The sequence below is a fragment of the Periophthalmus magnuspinnatus genome, chromosome 5 (assembly GCF_009829125.3).
Source record: "Periophthalmus magnuspinnatus isolate fPerMag1 chromosome 5, fPerMag1.2.pri, whole genome shotgun sequence".
Lineage (NCBI taxonomy): Eukaryota > Metazoa > Chordata > Actinopteri > Gobiiformes > Gobiidae > Periophthalmus > Periophthalmus magnuspinnatus.
The window spans coordinates 4834990-4852125 of NC_047130.1; the positions used below are offsets into that span (position 1 = coordinate 4834990).

Here is a 17136-nt window from a genome sequence, read left to right on the forward strand (position 1 = left end):
ACATGGATAGGACCACAGTGAATATCAAGTGCCACAATGTCCTATCACCCACATTTGGACTCCTAAAAAGGAGCGGTACAGATCACTTTATGCAGTGGAAACACTCAGGGTCCACACTATACCACCCTGTACCGGCCCTATGGAAACGAGGCTTATGATTATCAGTCTCACTTCCTTCAGTCTATGCCAGGGCGGCTGTGGCTACAGTAGTGCCTTACCACCAGTATGGAATTAATAAACAATGCACAAAATTGACTGTGAGCATCTAGAAAAGTGCTTTATAAGACTTCTGCATTATAATTATTATAAAAATATGCAATTAGGGAAGTGATGTGTGATGTCATGTAGTACTTGAAATTACAATGGCCACTGAAGAGGGCATGCACTCAGTTTTTGTCTATTTCTGACAGGAAAGCTGCACATAAATCCAATTTAAATTATTTATTTATTTATTTATTTATTAAATGGCAAGAAAGGACTAGGAGCAGTAGATGATATTAAAACACTATGTATAGAGTTTAGTAACAAAAAAAGTTGATGTAGTTACACTTTAAAATAGCATCTACACCAAAGTTTTGTACTTGACAAGATTTGTTGATATCTCACTCTAAACCTGATAAATTTATAACCTGAATTTTAGGTACATTTCCAGCCAAATCTAGTTTACTCTAATACTAAATAAAATACACAAAATAAAACTGTCTAAATTTTTCAGATTTACAGGGGCAATTTTTACCTTTTAAACACAAAAATGCCTTATTTATTTGAAAAATGTAACAAATATTGTAACAATTTAACTGCCTAATTTTTGAAGCAGGAGTCGCAGCATTAGGTCAGAGGTTTCATCCCAGCTCTTATTGTGTTCTTGGGCAAGACACTTCACCCGATTTGCTGTGTATGATTGTTGTTATTTTAAAGTGTTTTACTTTCTCTTCTGGTTAATTATTTTATGACATCCCCTGAGGTGACCCTTTTCATAGTTCAGAATTTTTCTTCAGAATCCATGGTGCGACGCGCCAGAGCCTGGCCCCTCCTGGGTCTTCACCTGTGGCTACCACTGTCACGGTTCCTGCTATGCTCTCCCTGTGCCCTCGTCTTCCCCCCTCCCTCACCTGTCTGTCTCCGGGCAGAATCCGGACTCCTCCCACGCGCACCTGCTCCCCATCAGCGCAATCAACGCCACCTGCCGCGGATAAGAGGGGTTCGGACGAGTCACTCGGGGCCGGAACGTCCGCGTGTTTCACGTGATTATACTCATGGCTTAGTACTTTGATTCTTGCTTGTACATTTTTGTCTCATTGGAACCTTTTTGCCCTGCTCCAGATCTCCGCCCCAGAACCTGCTCCGGACTACCCCAGCACCCGCACCTCCGCCTGGTATGGTCTTGTGTCTTCACTGTCGTGCACTTTTGTCTCTCTGCGCTCACGGACCCGCACCCACGCTCCCCAGCTACTTTGGATTTATGAACTATGTTATGTCGGACACTATGCTATGAAGCAGCCTCGTTCCCCGGCCTTGTGGATAAATGAACTTTGGTTTCTATGAACACTTATTGTGAATAAAGACATTGTTAAAGTTTCGTGAGTCTCGCAGCTTCGGTCCCTACGCCCCGCTGGTTACGACAACCACTCCTTAAAAGGGCCCGCCTCATGCCACTCCTGGCTGCAAGGTTCTGTCAGGAACAACTACTTTTGTTCTGTGTGATTCTTGTAATTTGGACTTTGAAATTGTGACACTCATAGATCTTTGGTTAATTCTGAGACTTTTTTTGTTTTGTGTAATTGTAATTTTAGTGCTATTGTTTTGCTAGCTGTATTTAAGTTACACATTGAAAACTACTGTTAAGAGCCTCTTTGTTAGTTTTTTACTTTAACATTTGTTTTAAATTATAACTTTAGTTTCACAATGTTCCACCTTGTTTTGTTACTTTCCCTAGCTAAGCTGGGTCGTAACAATGCAGTGTTGGTTCAGACACACCTGGGCGCTATCATTCAAAGAGCAAATAATAGTAAACAGTCATCTGAGGAAGTCAGCGCCCCACGCTCACACACACACACCCCGACAGACACATGCACACAAAAGTGACTCAAGAAGAGACTACTATTACAATTTATGTAATTCCTGATCGGAATTTAACATATATTGTAATGGTAGTTTGAGTAATGCTCTACATTGTTTTTATTACACCTGCCTAATCCATGTTGTGTAGAATCATCAAATATGGCACTTCAGTTTTAATCTGTTTAACCCATATGTCCTTTGATAAGAGTCTTATAGCTTCACAAATTTGTTCAGGGATTTGTCTTCTAAACACTATTAAGGCCAAGTTGATCATTTCACCTTTCACATTCAAATGCCTTTCTCCACCTAAATACACTAAACACATGTTTATTTATTTAAAGGACAATATGCAGTTACATTAAAAAGATGGCTGCACCAGATTTAGCATAATGCTACTTTCCATCTGTAGTCCTAAAACAATTAACACAACAGTTGTTAGTTTGTGTTGTTTTCAACACGTTTCTTCCTCCAGACCGACACCATTTCACAAACTGAAGCAGAGTCAGCCCCACACAGAGAACTGCAGTGTCATCGTTTTAAATACTCATAGAGGACAGTGTATTCTTCATCTGCACCAGAGCCAAAGGGACAATTGCGCTGTTTTGGCGCAGTTGAACGAAGCGGACACAGCTGCTCATCTGTGCTGTACGTGCGCGCGCGTGTGAATGACGCTGCAGTAGTGGGACCGGAAGTACAGACGTGATCAGAGGCGGCACTGCTGAAGAGAAAGTGTCTTATAAGTGAGTGTGCCCCTCCTCGCTCACATTCACGGTAGTGCGGAGCCACAGTGAGCTCCCATCAGGGTGTAAACATGATCCTGCTCCCGCTGTTCTGTCTCCTGTGTCCGGGCTTTGGACCAGCGTCTGCGCAAGAGATCCGTAAGAAAACTACACGATACTTATTGGCTCATTTGTCACAGTTTGTGCTGTTTCGACACCTGCATCACTGGATTAGCCCAGTGATTTTAGACATCAGTGAAGCCTGTTTCACATTAGGTTGTTTTACTGCGAAGTCTGTTATTGATGAAAGTGTGCACGTGCTCGTGCACAATGTCTTATTGCACTTATAGATGCTACATGTGACGTCATTAGGTGTGTCTCATAACTTCAGCCTGTATGGATGCGCAGGCCTTTATAGACTCGGCTCCTGCATATATATTATGTGGACTTTAGTGACCTCTAGTGGCGAGAGCTTCCATCGTCTTGTGGTGCATGAAAAACATTCACAGCCTGATTCTTCCTTTGGAGGAGGTCTGACTAAAGCCTATGTTTAATTAAAGTAGGCCTACAAAAAACTAAAATGTTCTAACTATAGTCTATTGATGAAAGTACTTATGCTTAAATGTTGCTCTGTGCATTAATTGACCTACTGTGGCTTTTCAAGTTTCTTTTGTATCCTCCATCTCTCCGTGATGTTAGTAGAGTCGGTTTAAAAAGATTGTCTATACCTGATACTTGTTGTGTTGTGTGTTGTAGGGCCTGGTGTAGTCACTGTGTCAGAAGGTGCACATGCTCTCCTCCCTTGTGCTCTGGGCCCTGGACAAGACAAGTTTGACTGGAGAAAAGACCACGGAGTAGAGAAGAAGGAGGTGTTTATGTATAAGAGAGGCTCATACTACGGCCATGGCCTCGACGGTCAAAGTGAACAGTTCAGAGGTCGTGTTTTGTTCTTTAAAGATGAACTCAGATCTGGAAATGCCTCCATAAAAATACAAAACACACGTCTGGAGGACAATGGCACGTACACCTGTGTGTTATTTAAGCCAAACACCAATGAAGTTGAAAAGGAGATTACCATTAGGCTCAATGTTGGTGAGTATTTATCACAGTCATTCAAATAAACTTTGTTTTACAGCTTCTGTTTAGCTTCATTGTGTCTGCTTTTTGTCTGTTGTGTGGTGTGTGCTGTTTTAGTTTGGATTTGCATCTTTTTCATGTATTTGCTCCTCAGTATTTTCTGTTGCCATTTAATACATAAAAGACAAGGTCCTAAGACTTAAACCTGCTCAGATCCAGGTGCAAATCACATGCTCTGCTACAGGTAATGTTGAGTCAAGTGTTCCACTGAGGACCAGGCTTGGACTGGATAGTCAGGGACATAAAATACTTGTACTCATATCATTTGTTTTATCACACAATTATTAATGCCTTTCAAAATGTTCTTTTTTATTTCTTGCAGTTGGTGTTTTAAAGATTAGAAAGAACATCGCTGGTGAGTATTCTGAAAAACATCAACATGTGAAATGTTTCTGACTGGAAGCAATTTGAATCTTATTTTCATTTACTATTGACCTAAACAGACTGGGTTAGGTTGGATTCAGGTGATAAACTCTGAATGTAACTGTTTAAAATGAAGTTGTTAATAATGCAATAGTTTTGACAGTGTTTATGGGTAGTAGCTCTGAAATCACAGGGTTTATCCACAATATAAAACAAATGGCACAATGTGAAAGACCTTCTGACAGAACAAATGTTTTTATTTTACATAGTACTATTGTCTGAAAAGACTTTAAGAGGCCACAAGATTGATATGGCAAGTTTGTGAACCAAAATCTCAATTAATTACATAATCTAGTTTCACAAACTTTGAGCCAATTGAGTTTTACCTTACCCTCCATTTGAGGTTATGACATCGCATTGGAACAGAAACGTTTTCTGTATTTTCAACCAAGCTTTTTAAGCAAAACTATTATGCTATTGATTTCACTTGAAGGCTGTCAACTAAACTTGAACTGCCACCTTATCATGGTGGGGGAGTTTGCATACCCAAATGATCCTAGAAGCTATATTGCCTGGGGCACTATGCCCCTGGTAGGGTCTCCCATGGCAAACTGGTCCTAGGTGACTGGTCAGCCAAAGAGCAGTTCCCAATACCCCTATGATGAGTAATATATCAAGGATCATGAGCAGCCGGGGCCCCACCCTGGAGCCAGGCCTGGGGTTGGGGCTTGAATGCAAGCACCTGGTGACCGGCCGGGCTCAGCCCAAAAGGAGGACGTGGGTCCATCTTGTTCACGAGTGAGGGATGGAGGGAGCGTTAGATTGACAGGCAGATCGGTGCAGCGTCTGCAGTGATGCGGTCGCTGTATTGGACCGTTGCCGGAAGGCAAAGCTCTCAATTTACCGATCAATCTACGTTCCTACCCTCACCTATGGTCATGACCTTTAGTTAATGACCAAAAGGACAAGATTGCAGATACAAGCGGCCGAAATGAGTTTCCTCTGCAGGGTGGCTGGGCACTTCTTTCAAGATAGGGTGCGGAGCTCAGTCACACAGGATGAGCTCAAAGTAGAGCCGCTGCTCCTCCACGTCGAGAGGAGCCACTTGAGGTGGCATCCATTCCGGATGCCTCCTGGACGCCTCCCTAGAGAGGTGTTCTGGGCATGTCCCACCGGGTGGAGGCCCCAGGGAAGACCCAGGACACACTGGAGGGACTATGTCTCTCGGCTGGCCTGGGAACACCTCGGGATCCTCCTGGAAGACCTGGAGGAAGTGTGTGTGGAGAGGGAAGTCTGGGCCTCCCTGCTGAAACTGCTGCCTCTGCAACCCAGCCCCGGATAAAGTGGAAGAAAATGAATGGATGGATGGATAGTAGGATGATCAGCACAGGTGAAAATGACTTAATAAAAAAAATGTCAGAAAAAATTATGTACTGTATCCCTCATTCAAAAAAATCAACTTTACTTTAGATAGTTTTTTTCATTAGGAACAGAAATGTCTTCCATTGTATTCCTATGTCAGTGAAATAAAGTAACATTATGGGGAGAAAAGTTTGAATTATTTTCCTTTTATGTTGTTTAAAAAGTCAAAGAGACACACATCCTATTTTACAGTCTTTTGCCTGTACAATGACAAACCTCTTCCGTTGTAACCCAATAGGAGCCAAAGGTAATCACCATTATGAGCAGACTGAAACACTTTGGTTGTCTGATCATGTGAAACCTGAATCATTTTGCAGTTGTGCTGAAGTGGGCGATCGCAAGGCCTTTATTGCCATTTAATTATACTTTTTATGTTCTACTTTTGATAACAACAACAGTGTTTAGTTTCAGTGTATTTTTACTGAAATGCCAAATACATTTTGAATCTTGTTTTTCTCTTGGATCTTCTCTCTCAGGGGCAGTTCCTAGGCCAAGTGTTCAGCCAATTCGTATAGAAAATACCTGGTGGTTATTGCAATGTCAAGTTCAAGGTCACCCTAAACCTGAGGTGGAGTGGAGAGACAGTGCTGGAAAGCCCCTTCTGCTCTCAACTGAAGATAAACATGTAACATGGAGTGAAGACCTTTCAGGACGATTTTTTGTGGAACTTGAATTAAATGTGACCAGGAGTGACGAATACACCTGTGTGGCAACTCAGAGAGAGATTCACCATCAGATTAACAACACACTGCTAGTAAGAATTCAAGGTGAGAGTTATTGTTAAGGTGTAACAATGAGTGAACCTTCAGCTGTAGCAAAAACACCAATATTTACAAAACACAGAAGGTAACAAATATTTTATGTTCATTATTTTAGATATTGTAGATGCTGTTGCTGTGTCAGAAGGAGAAGACGCTATTCTGCCTTGTTCTCTGGAATCTAGAGAAAATATTCACAGGTTCAGCTGGAGCAAAGATCATAAGGAAGTGTTTTTCTACGACACTGACAGAGTGAAGTCAGAGGAACAACGACTTACACATTTTGAACACAAACTCAAGTCTGGTAACGCCTCCATCAAAATACACAACACACAGAAGTCTGACAGTGGACGTTACAGCTGTAAAATCCCAGATATCCAGACATCATACGTTATACTCAACATAGTAGGTATGTCCTCATTCAAACCTAATATGACAATTGCATCTTAAACCCATTCCACCATTCCCACTTTCCGTCTTGGATGTCTGTTGCTGTGTGTGTGCGTGCGTGCATGCGTGTGATTTTTATTTTATTTTCAAAGGTGCTATTGACATGAAATGTTTTATCTGATGTTAATAACAAAAATGCCAACCTACAGTGTGCAATTATGTGAAAAGACCCATTTACAGATTGAAAAGTAGAGACTGTTTATGAAAAAAATGCTTCAAGTCCCCTTCTGTGTTGAGAAAACATGCATTGGTCTGATGTGATGTTTGAAATTGGACACTTTTTTAGGTTTTCTATTTCTCAAACCTAGTGATTACTTGGGTCTTTTTCACATCTTGGCTTTTTTTTTCTCTGAAACCAATTTTTGAATTTCCTTCACTGTGTTTGTGAGCAACCTCACACCATGACGTAGTTAATGTGCACTATCATTTGATCTCTCTTCAGTTTTAGTCTAGTCATTTGACCGGGCCGTAGAAAGATAGCTAGGAACCTTATTAATCCTGAAGGAATTTTTAGAGTGACCAACTTCAGGTTCAAGGGTGGGTGAAGGCCTCATGTAGAGGGTGTGGGGCATTGTCTATGATCGCCATAAATCTGTACCGTGTTCTATGCTCCATCACCTCTTCCACTTGAGCCATCCAAAAAACCCATCCAGACACAGGGAGAAACATGAAAAACTCCACACAGAAAGGCCTGGGCGACCAGGGGATCGAACCAAACCTTCTTGCTGTGAGGCATGAGTGATGCCACTCAGCCACCGTGCTGCCTACACACAGAAACAAAGCAACAGGAAAAAATCAGACAAAACAAGAACAGTTATTATTATTAGTTATTATCAGTTTGTGAAATAATATGAGTCAATAGTTCATAAAACACACGGGAGGCGAACCAGGCGTGCGGAGTGTTAAGCAGAAACAGGGAACACCAGGACCAGACGAAGACAGGATCGGACTCAGGAACAGAGCAAGCCAAGCGGGGGAAGTCCGGAGCAGACACGGAGACAGCCAGGGCTGGAGCGGGACAGGACCGGAGACGAGACCGGGGGGAACCGGACAGGAGTAATCCAGGGAGCGAGGACCAGGGCAGGAGACAAGAAGCAGGCCGGAGACCAAAACAGGACAGGAGGCGAAGACGAGGGGTGGACTGTACCGGAGCTGGAGCGCAGGGTCAGGAGCAGGAGTGAGCGAGGGAGCAGGAATCTGGGAAACAGCAAAATCCAGTAAGACACGAGTAGACAGGTAACAGGATACAAAACTGAGCTGGAACATTCACGTTTACACGCGGACGGTCTGGCTCCAAGTGTCATCTGCCGAGCCCTCATATACTCGACAGCAGGTGGTGATGATTGCGCTAATGCTCTCCAGGTGCGCACGGGAGGAGTAGGAACTCCGCCCAGCTCCGGATTCAGACAGGTAGGGGAGGGGGAGAGCACACAGGGAGACAGACAATGCAGGCATCATGACACTTCTGCATTGGTGTTAGGATGGAAGTAGGCTGTATACAGTGTGAATAGAAATGGCGAGAGCACTATGCCTTGGGGTGCAAACATGAAACACAATATTACACATACATAGTTCATCGTAGGTACTACCTTTTGGATTTTTACATTTTCAAGAAAAAGCAGTTGTTTTATCCTTTGCTTTGTAGTGTTGAATGTAGGGATTAATGTAAGAGGAAGGAGTTTGTGCATTTAACATACTTACGTTTGAAATTGCATTGATTACCAAGATAGATACCCATGGTTTTTAATACAGGTTTTGTTAATGCATAACAAAGATGCTTGGAGGTTATGGCTTATTTTCTAATAATAAGAGTTCTGTAATTGATTCTAATGATTTGAATTTTTTGTGTTTCAGAAAAAATGAAACACAATGGTAAGAATTTCCTCTTGGAATCATACTTCCTCAACTATGTGACATAAAGTCAAAGTAATGGTTCAAATTGATGATGAGATGAACATGTTCAAAACACAGATGCACCAATCCAGCTTTTTCAGTTCCTATACCACTATTGATACTTTGGCTTTAAGTATCTGCCAATAACCCATACCGGGATTTGGACTGAAAATGGCATTTTTTTCCCCCCCTCAAAACACAGTTACCTTATTACAGAATTGATCCATTTATCTTATATACCTGTCATTTATCATCTGATCCGATGACACAGAACCGATACCCAATCTAGCAAATTTCCCTGGATCGGTGCAGATATTCAATACCAGTATCGGTATTGGTGCATCCCTAGTTCAAACACTACATTTATACAGGTAGGACAGTTCACAACAGCAGAATGTAATGCTAACAGTGAAAATTTAACCACAACAATCAGATTATGGTATTAAAGTGTCTATTCATAATAAACTGGTAAACATGTACTGTTTGCTTAATTTGTAAATAAGAAAAGATAGGATAACCTTTTTCTTGGAAATTTCAGTTCTTGTGCTTTCCATTGCAACATTAAAAGTCCCTGATTGTGAGACAAATAAATATTCTTATCTAATGTTTTGTTTTTTTAATTGAGCTATGTACCAGTTTATTATGAATTTAAGTGCAATGTCTGTTTTAGTCATACCACCTAAAATACTTTTATACTTGTATTCAGTGGAGATTCATATTGCCTAATTTTATTTTATTCCTCCACCAGCCTATACATTACTGTAAGAAAAGCTTTCAGTTAGTTTTAGGGTCACTGGGTACACCCACTTTGTTCTAAAAAAAATCAGTGTGGACACAGGATCAATCAGGTCAGTGTTGCATCACTGACTCAAACTTGTTCTGCCAACAGCTGTGAGATTGAAATAATATTAATTCCAAAGGCTAAAATCATTATTGGACCAGAGGAAACTTTGGCTACTTCATATTGATTTCTTTTATTTAGATCTCATATTTCATATTACTCAAGGTCAAGTCAGTTTGTTGCATACATTAACTGAAGCATATCATCTGATCACTGGCAATCCTTTTTTCTAGATGCTGGTACTGGATCAACTTCTACAATTCTTGGTGTTCTTTTAGGTTTTGCTCTATTCTGTCTAGTTGCAATCGTATCTTTTTTCTGCTGGTATTATGTTGCTTACCTAAAAAAGCCTTCAAGTAAGTTTTCATTTTAAGTGCTTGGAATGTGAATTCATATAAAATCTCTTGATACTGACAGTTTGTTTTCTGGTTTGCAGATGAGCAACCAAAGCAATCACATATTGATGACTCAAGTTCATTTGAGCCTTTTAGCCCCCAGTCCTCATCATGACCATGATCGGCGTTTGCTTCACACAAGTACTTTGGTTTTGCTTAGTTTTTTGTTTGTTCTATTTTAACTTTTCTTTGTTACCTATTTACTTTTACTTTTTTACTTATTTTGTATATGATAGTAGTTGTGAATAATGCATTATGTTTTCATCTTTTGAATATGTTTCCTTTAGAATGGAGCTAAAACAATCCCCCTCCATACTCTGAGTCATATACAAACCTCCCCAGCACTCCCTAATGCTTAAGCTTTATTGATAATTTTACTGAGATACTTTCAGTTGTAACAACTCTCATGTCCTGTTTGCAACAGTAAACAGATTAACAAACCCTCCAGCTCCGCCGCCGTTAGAACTAATTTCCACATCTAAGTGCAATGAGTTTGCAGTATTGTTTAATGACAAGGTTCAGGGCATTAAAATGCCATCAATTCCACAACACAAATTGAATTAAATTTCATTTATATATTTATTTGGTTGGGGCATAGCATGTTACTGAACAGACATGACATGACAGACATGAACGTAAACCCGCCAGATTATAGGCAAAGGGTAATTTCTATCCGTTGTCCCAAGGGCTGGGGTCACAGAGGGCTCAAAATAAAAATTGCACAATTCCCATAGTTGCACATTCCACTCATTGCACCTTCCAAAATAATACACATTGCATTTACATTTTACATTTTATACCCACCCCCTCCATATTTTGCCCATACATGCAAAATATGTCTCTATAGAAAAGTTACAATCACATTGTCACTAGAAATGAATGCATGTTTGGTTTGACCATAACCAGTTTTTCCTTTGAGCTTTTGGTTTTAAGGGTGGTTTTAAGACCAAGTAGTTAAACAATAGCCTATGTGGGAGATAATCATAGAGTAGAAATATGTTTTAGCAGCACTCATGTCAAAGTTATTCCGGATGTGACGAAAATTCTGATTATTGAATTGAATTACCTGGGACACTTTTTTTTTAACGTGACTTTTAAAGGACAATGTTGGGTCTAGGATAACTCCGAGGTATTTAAATTCTGAGACCAGATCAAGTTCAATAAAGACATTAGATTGTTTTAGTTCAGTATAATGTTTAGAGAAGTACAGGCAGACCATTTTTGTGATTTTTAACAAGAGGCATGAGTCCTTAAGGCAGTTATGCACCCATTATAAGGCAGCTGTGAGGTCATCAGCAGCTTGCTGAACATTTTCGGCTTGAGTGTAGATGATTGCATCATCCGCATACATCTGTGAGAATACATTTGGACATGCATTTGGTAAGTTATTGATAAAGAATAAGACCAGCCCAAGGATTGACCCCTGCGGGACACCAACATCTAAATGTGAACATTTTACACCATCAACTACCACATAGTATTTCCTGTGGGACACATATGATGTAAACCATTGAGCATGGCTGGAAATGTTAAACTGAGTCAACCTGGACAGCAAAATCTAATGGTTTACAGAGTCAAAGGCTTTCTTCAAATCTAAGAAGACAGTCCCAACACAGGGACTCCTATCCAACAAGCACTTTATGTTTTCTATTAACACACACAGGGCTGTGTCTGTGGAGTGATGGGTGTGAAAGCCAAACTCTAGTAGATGTAAAGAGGGTTTGGTGTTTTCTAAATGAGCAGTGAGTTTGACCACCCACTTCTCAGCTATTTTCAATATTACAGGAAGTATGCTTATAGGCAGATAATTAACCATATCTGCTTTAGCACCTGATTTAAAAACTGGTGTTACTGCAGCTACTTTGCAATCAGTTGGGACAACCAACCTTAGGAAGGACATATTGAGGACATGGGTGATTGGTCATACAAAGGGATCCTTAAATTCTTTAAAAAAAAATTGTATTTAGGCCAGTTGCATCAAGTGCTTTTGAGTTTTTTAAGCCTGTAATTACTGTGGCAACTTTGTGGTCTGAAATATCAGTGATCCTGAACAGAGCCTGATCAGGGTCACTGATATTATCAGTGTAAGCAGATTGGGTGAAGTGTTCTCAGTGATCTCAGTTACAGAGGTTATGAAAAAAATGTTTAAATGAGTAGCTAAATAAAGCAGTAGTTCCATTGTCTTGTTATTTTTGTTTGATTGACCATTTGCAGTTTGTTTAAATGTTGCTAAAAAAAAAAGTTTACCATTTCCTTCTGCATTTTCTTTTACATTTATAAAGACGTTTTGGCCTGTCTTAGACTTGCAGCTACTTTATTTCACATGTGACTAAATCTCGATCTGTCTATGATTAGACCTATTTTCAAAAATTGTTTCAGCAACTGGTTTCTAGTTTTCATCAGATTCCTACATTTTTTGTTCAGCCATGGCAAATTACATTATTGTTTTAATGTAAAATCATTAGTGATCCTTGACTTGATGAGTTTCCTAGAAAATAACAAACTTGTGGTCTGAAATACCAGTCAGAAAGTTATATGACTTGATTATCCATTCAGGCTTGTTAGTAAAGAATAAATCTATTTTGTTTTTTTAATGTCTTGTGATTCTTGTAGGTTGCTCAATGAGTTGAGAGAAATTTAGAGTCTCCGCAGTATGTTTAAATGTTTTTCTGTCCTTCTTACACTCCCAGTTCACATTAAAATGACCAATCACAATTATTTCGTTGGACTTGTTTTGTATAGTGTGGTGCTTAATTAGTGCCTCCAGTTCTTCATAAAAGTACATTTTTGTCGAGGGAGGATGATACAGGCAAATCAGTGTAAAAATCATCTCTGGAAAAAGAGATTTTTACCAAGTCGTTCTTTATTTCGACCTCTTTTGGTACACTAAGTTGAGAGCATTCTAAGTGATTTTTTACATAAAGCAAAAATTAGCCCTTCTTTCCCCCCGACTCTATCCCTCTATCTACACCTTGTAGTTTGCGACAAATGATGCCAGAATCAGAAGAGCTTGTGAGCCAGGTCTCTGATAGTCCTAAAATATCAAAGTTTGAGTTACTTAATAACAACCCTACAGCCACCTAGACACTTAGAGCTGACTCACTTTGCACATTTAACTGACAAAACTCCAGGAGCTCTACATGCTGCCTCAATGTGTTACCTACTAGATTTCAAATGTATGTGCTCAACAGTTTACTGTCACCGCTCGTTTGCATAGTTAATATGTCACTTCAATCTGGAACATTCTCAAGAGCTTTGAAAACTGCAGTTATCAAGCCTCTCCTAAAGAAGAATAGTCTTGATGTCACAATATTGAACAATTACCAACCAATCTCAAATCTGCCGTTTTTAGGCAGAGTCCTTGAAAAAGTTGTTTACCAACAGCTTAAGTTTCTCCAAATTAACAACTCCTTTGATGTTTTCCAGTCAGGTTTTAGACCCCACCACAGCACTGAGACTGCTCAAGGTGACAAGTGTGAACACTGATGCAGGAAAAGTCTCTTTCTTGATCCTGTTAGATCTGAGTGCTGCCTTTGACACTGTGGATCATAGGATCCTCTTACAGAGAGAGAGACTAAAAGAGGGAGGGGCATCTCTGGTACAGCACTAAACTGGTGCACTAAAAGTCCTATCTAGAAGACAGGGAGTTCTTTGTTGAAATTGGAAAATGTGTCTCTAATAAAATGATAAAAACGGTAAACACAGACGAGACTGAATTCATAGTCTTTGGCCCACAGAAACAGAGAAAGTGTCAGCAGTTACCTCCAGTCTCTCTCTCTCTCTCTAAAATCTTCAAATCAGGCTAGAAATCTAGGGGCAATAATGGACTTGAACATCTGCAGCTTTCTACCATCTAAAAAGAATTGCAAACATCAAAGGTATACTGTCAAAACCTGACTTGGAGAAACTTATTCATGCATTTGTCTCCAGTAGGTTAGACTACTGTAACTTCCTGCTCACTGGCCTCTCCAAACAAGCGTTAAAACAGCTGCAGTACATCCAGAACACTGCTGCTCGGGTCCTGACTAGAACCAGGAAGTACGGGCACATAAGTCCTGTGCTCAGGTCTCTGCACTTGCTCCTGTGGCTCAGAGAATAGATTTTGAAGCGGCTCTGTTTTTGAACAAGTCTCTCCATGGCCTAGCAACAAAGTACATCTCTGACATGTTAATGCCATATGAACCATGTCACACTCTGAGGACTTCAGAGATCGACCTCCTGCTGGTGCCCAAAGTCAGGACTAAACATGGAGACTCAGCGTTTGAGTTGGAGCAGTCTGCCTGAAGATGTGAGACAGGCCTCAAATCAAGGCTCCAAACTGTTGTTTATCTGTGCATATGACTGAAAGGTTTTTATTCTGCACTCTTCTCCTTTAATGTTAATCTTATGATGATTATTTATTTTTCGATTTGTTGTATGGTGATTTTAGTGTCTTATTCTGTAAAGCACTTTTAATTACTTTGTGTACAAATTGTGCTGTACAAATAAACTTGTGTTGCCTTTAATACAATTGGCAATATATTAGTTATTTCAGTAAACTTTGATTTTATGTGAGCATTTAAAGTTATGTTTGAGAGATTCAAAATGGAGTTCTTTTCAAAAGGTGAGTAAAACAGCCAAAATTGTAATTAATATTACTTAAGTTATGATAATATTATTAAAGTAGAAGTACAAACTAGTGGTCCAAGAGATTGTACAAGTAAAACACATTTAATAACAATAATAATAATACATTTTATTTGTATTGCACTTTACATTTCAAAGAAATCTCAGAGTGCTACAGACACAGAAAAAAAACATACAAAAACACTACAAATCAGAAAAGGCAATAAGCATAGAAAGACATTACAATTGCATTTGGGAGTAACTGGGATTAACATGTGATTTACAATTTAATGTCATTTGAAGGACAAAACTTTACATGCAAAATCTATTTTCAGTAAATAAGAATATTTAGATAATTTCATTTTGTCAACAGAAGGCTTTTGTCATAGCGAGAAGAGTAGCCACAACTTTTTCTTGAGCAAGAGTACAGAGTTACGACAGAGAATAAAGTCGTAGCATTTCGACATTAAAGTCGTAATTTTATGAGAATAAAGTCGAAGCCAGAAAAAGTCATAATATTATGAGAAAAAAGTAATATTATGAGAAAAAAGTCAGAATATTACGAGAATAAAGTCGTTATATTACGAGAATATAGGCTGCTGTGCGTGAATGAGTGACGAGTGCATTATGTGTTATGGAGAATTTGGAGGATTTTGTTCAGATAAACTTTCAACTGGAGTTTACGCAGGATGAAATACTATGTCTTTTAGCCCACCATCACCACACTATCATTAGTATAAGTACTTTGAAGGGACACTGCAAGCATTTGAGTTTGTTTAGTCGAAGGAACCATACAGATTTGGAAGAAATTGCTATATCTGAACAAAATGCTCCAAATTCTTCATAACACACTGGCCATTCATTCATGCACAGCAGCCTATATTCTCATAAAAATACTTTATTCTACGACTTTGCCCACAATAACTGTTGACCTCATAATAAAGAGTACAGTGTAATGACAGTAAAAGCATTTTTTCTTTTTTCAGGGAACATGCTGCTTAAAGTTAAAATAGCCAACGTCCATAAGTTTGTAGAGTTCCTGAGCCAAATCTGACAGCGTTTCTGGATGCAGGTAAGCAATATAGCATAATGACAACATTTTCAGCTTGTATCTGGTAGCTAATGTAAACAAATGTTTACAGTAACATAAACTGTTGAGCAGTTTAGTGCATAAACTAATCGGAACTAATAGTACTAATCTTTACTGTCAGATGTGGTGCTGGGATTACAGCATTACAGAAATATTTTAACAGGAAAAACTGATAAATTTATCTCCAGTGCAAAAAAATTCAGTAGCTGATTGACATTTTTATTTACAAATTGTTCACAATGTTTCATTAATTTCTTTGTAGCATTTATTAAGTTTGACTTTCAAACTGTGACAGAAGGTGTGCGCATCCTTGACAGTTCTGGAACTGAGCTTGGATGAGGTTTTTGAGGATGTGGTTAGATCCTCAAACCAGTGTTCTGACCATCACATGATACTGGTTTGTATTGTGTGTAAAACATGACTTGATCTTGCTTAGGCAATGCTTGAATTGTTTTTCTTAAGTCAGTGATGGTCTGAGAATACAGTATGTTTTTTAATGGTTGTTTTACTTTTCTTCTTGTGAAGTGAATGTTGAGTCTGTAGCCTCTCCCAGGCCATGTGCGTCTTTGCCCAGCATTGGTGACTCCCAGGACACAATCATCCTTCCTGTTAGTCCTGCTACAAAGTGTCAGTGGTTGGATGACGAGGCTAAGCATGTATGACTTAAGCAAAGGTGTTTAGCTTGAATACTGTACAAATGCATTAGCCTATGCTGCACATATGATGGTAATACCCATTTTCTCTTGTCTTTTTGATATAGTTGGTGAAAGGCATTCTTTCCAAAAAGCCCGAGGGAAAAGGGTAATAATGGAGAACAATCGAACAGTCTTTGGCATATGACACCCGAAAAAAAATGGTGAACATTCTTGCTGCTGACATAACAGAGAAAAATGGGTATGTTTTTTTTTTTATTATTTATCTGCAGATTTTAATGTACAGAAATGCTAATGTTTCTGTCTGATTTTGCAGTACATCTCCATCCAGACAAGTGAAAGAAAAATATGTCAAAATATTTTGATTTTGCTTATCATCGACTCATAGTTCTGGACCCCCAGTTGTCAAGCAACATACTGTCACACTTTCCACAATTCAAAGATGTCACAGGATGGGTAAAAAAGAGAATGACTGATTCAAAGGTGGCTTAAATGTTTGTTTTTTTTAAATTAAATATATATTATATCTAGATGTCATTATTATATGCATATTTTATGAGTAAATAATTCTGTAAAATGGGTTTACTCAATGTCATATTGCAATAATATATATATTCCCTGACAACTTTCAAATTTTCATTTTCAACAAATATCAACTAAGCAGAGCTAGAGTAGTCATGTTTGACACACGGACGATCTGGCACCGAGTGTCTGGTCCTGGCTCCTCTTATCCCACAGCAGGTGGCGTA

The 17136-nt window shown here is 39.3% G+C and overlaps 1 protein-coding gene and 1 long non-coding RNA gene across 3 annotated transcripts; both read left to right on the plus strand.

The window, feature by feature from the left end:
* Positions 1 to 2823: 2823 nt before the first annotated feature.
* On the plus strand, positions 2824 to 12752 carry LOC117371388 (butyrophilin-like protein 2). Of its 2 annotated transcripts, XM_055221771.1 has the most exons (8): positions 2824 to 2939; positions 3537 to 3872; positions 4240 to 4272; positions 6179 to 6469; positions 6579 to 6869; positions 8765 to 8782; positions 9878 to 10000; positions 10081 to 12752. In XM_055221771.1, exons 1-8 carry the CDS (start codon positions 2873 to 2875, stop codon positions 10152 to 10154), a joined length of 1233 nt encoding a protein of 410 aa, XP_055077746.1. In that variant the 5' UTR covers positions 2824 to 2872; the 3' UTR covers positions 10155 to 12752. The 2 variants fall into 2 exon arrangements, with proteins under 2 accessions (XP_055077746.1, XP_055077747.1); XM_055221772.1 differs by lacking the exon at positions 4240 to 4272.
* A 3477-nt stretch (positions 12753 to 16229) lies between these two features.
* On the plus strand, positions 16230 to 16736 carry LOC129456242 (uncharacterized). Its single transcript, XR_008648696.1, has 3 exons — positions 16230 to 16390; positions 16495 to 16628; positions 16704 to 16736. It is a non-coding gene; the product is annotated as an uncharacterized LOC129456242 (long non-coding RNA).
* The last annotated feature ends 400 nt before the right edge of the window (positions 16737 to 17136 follow it).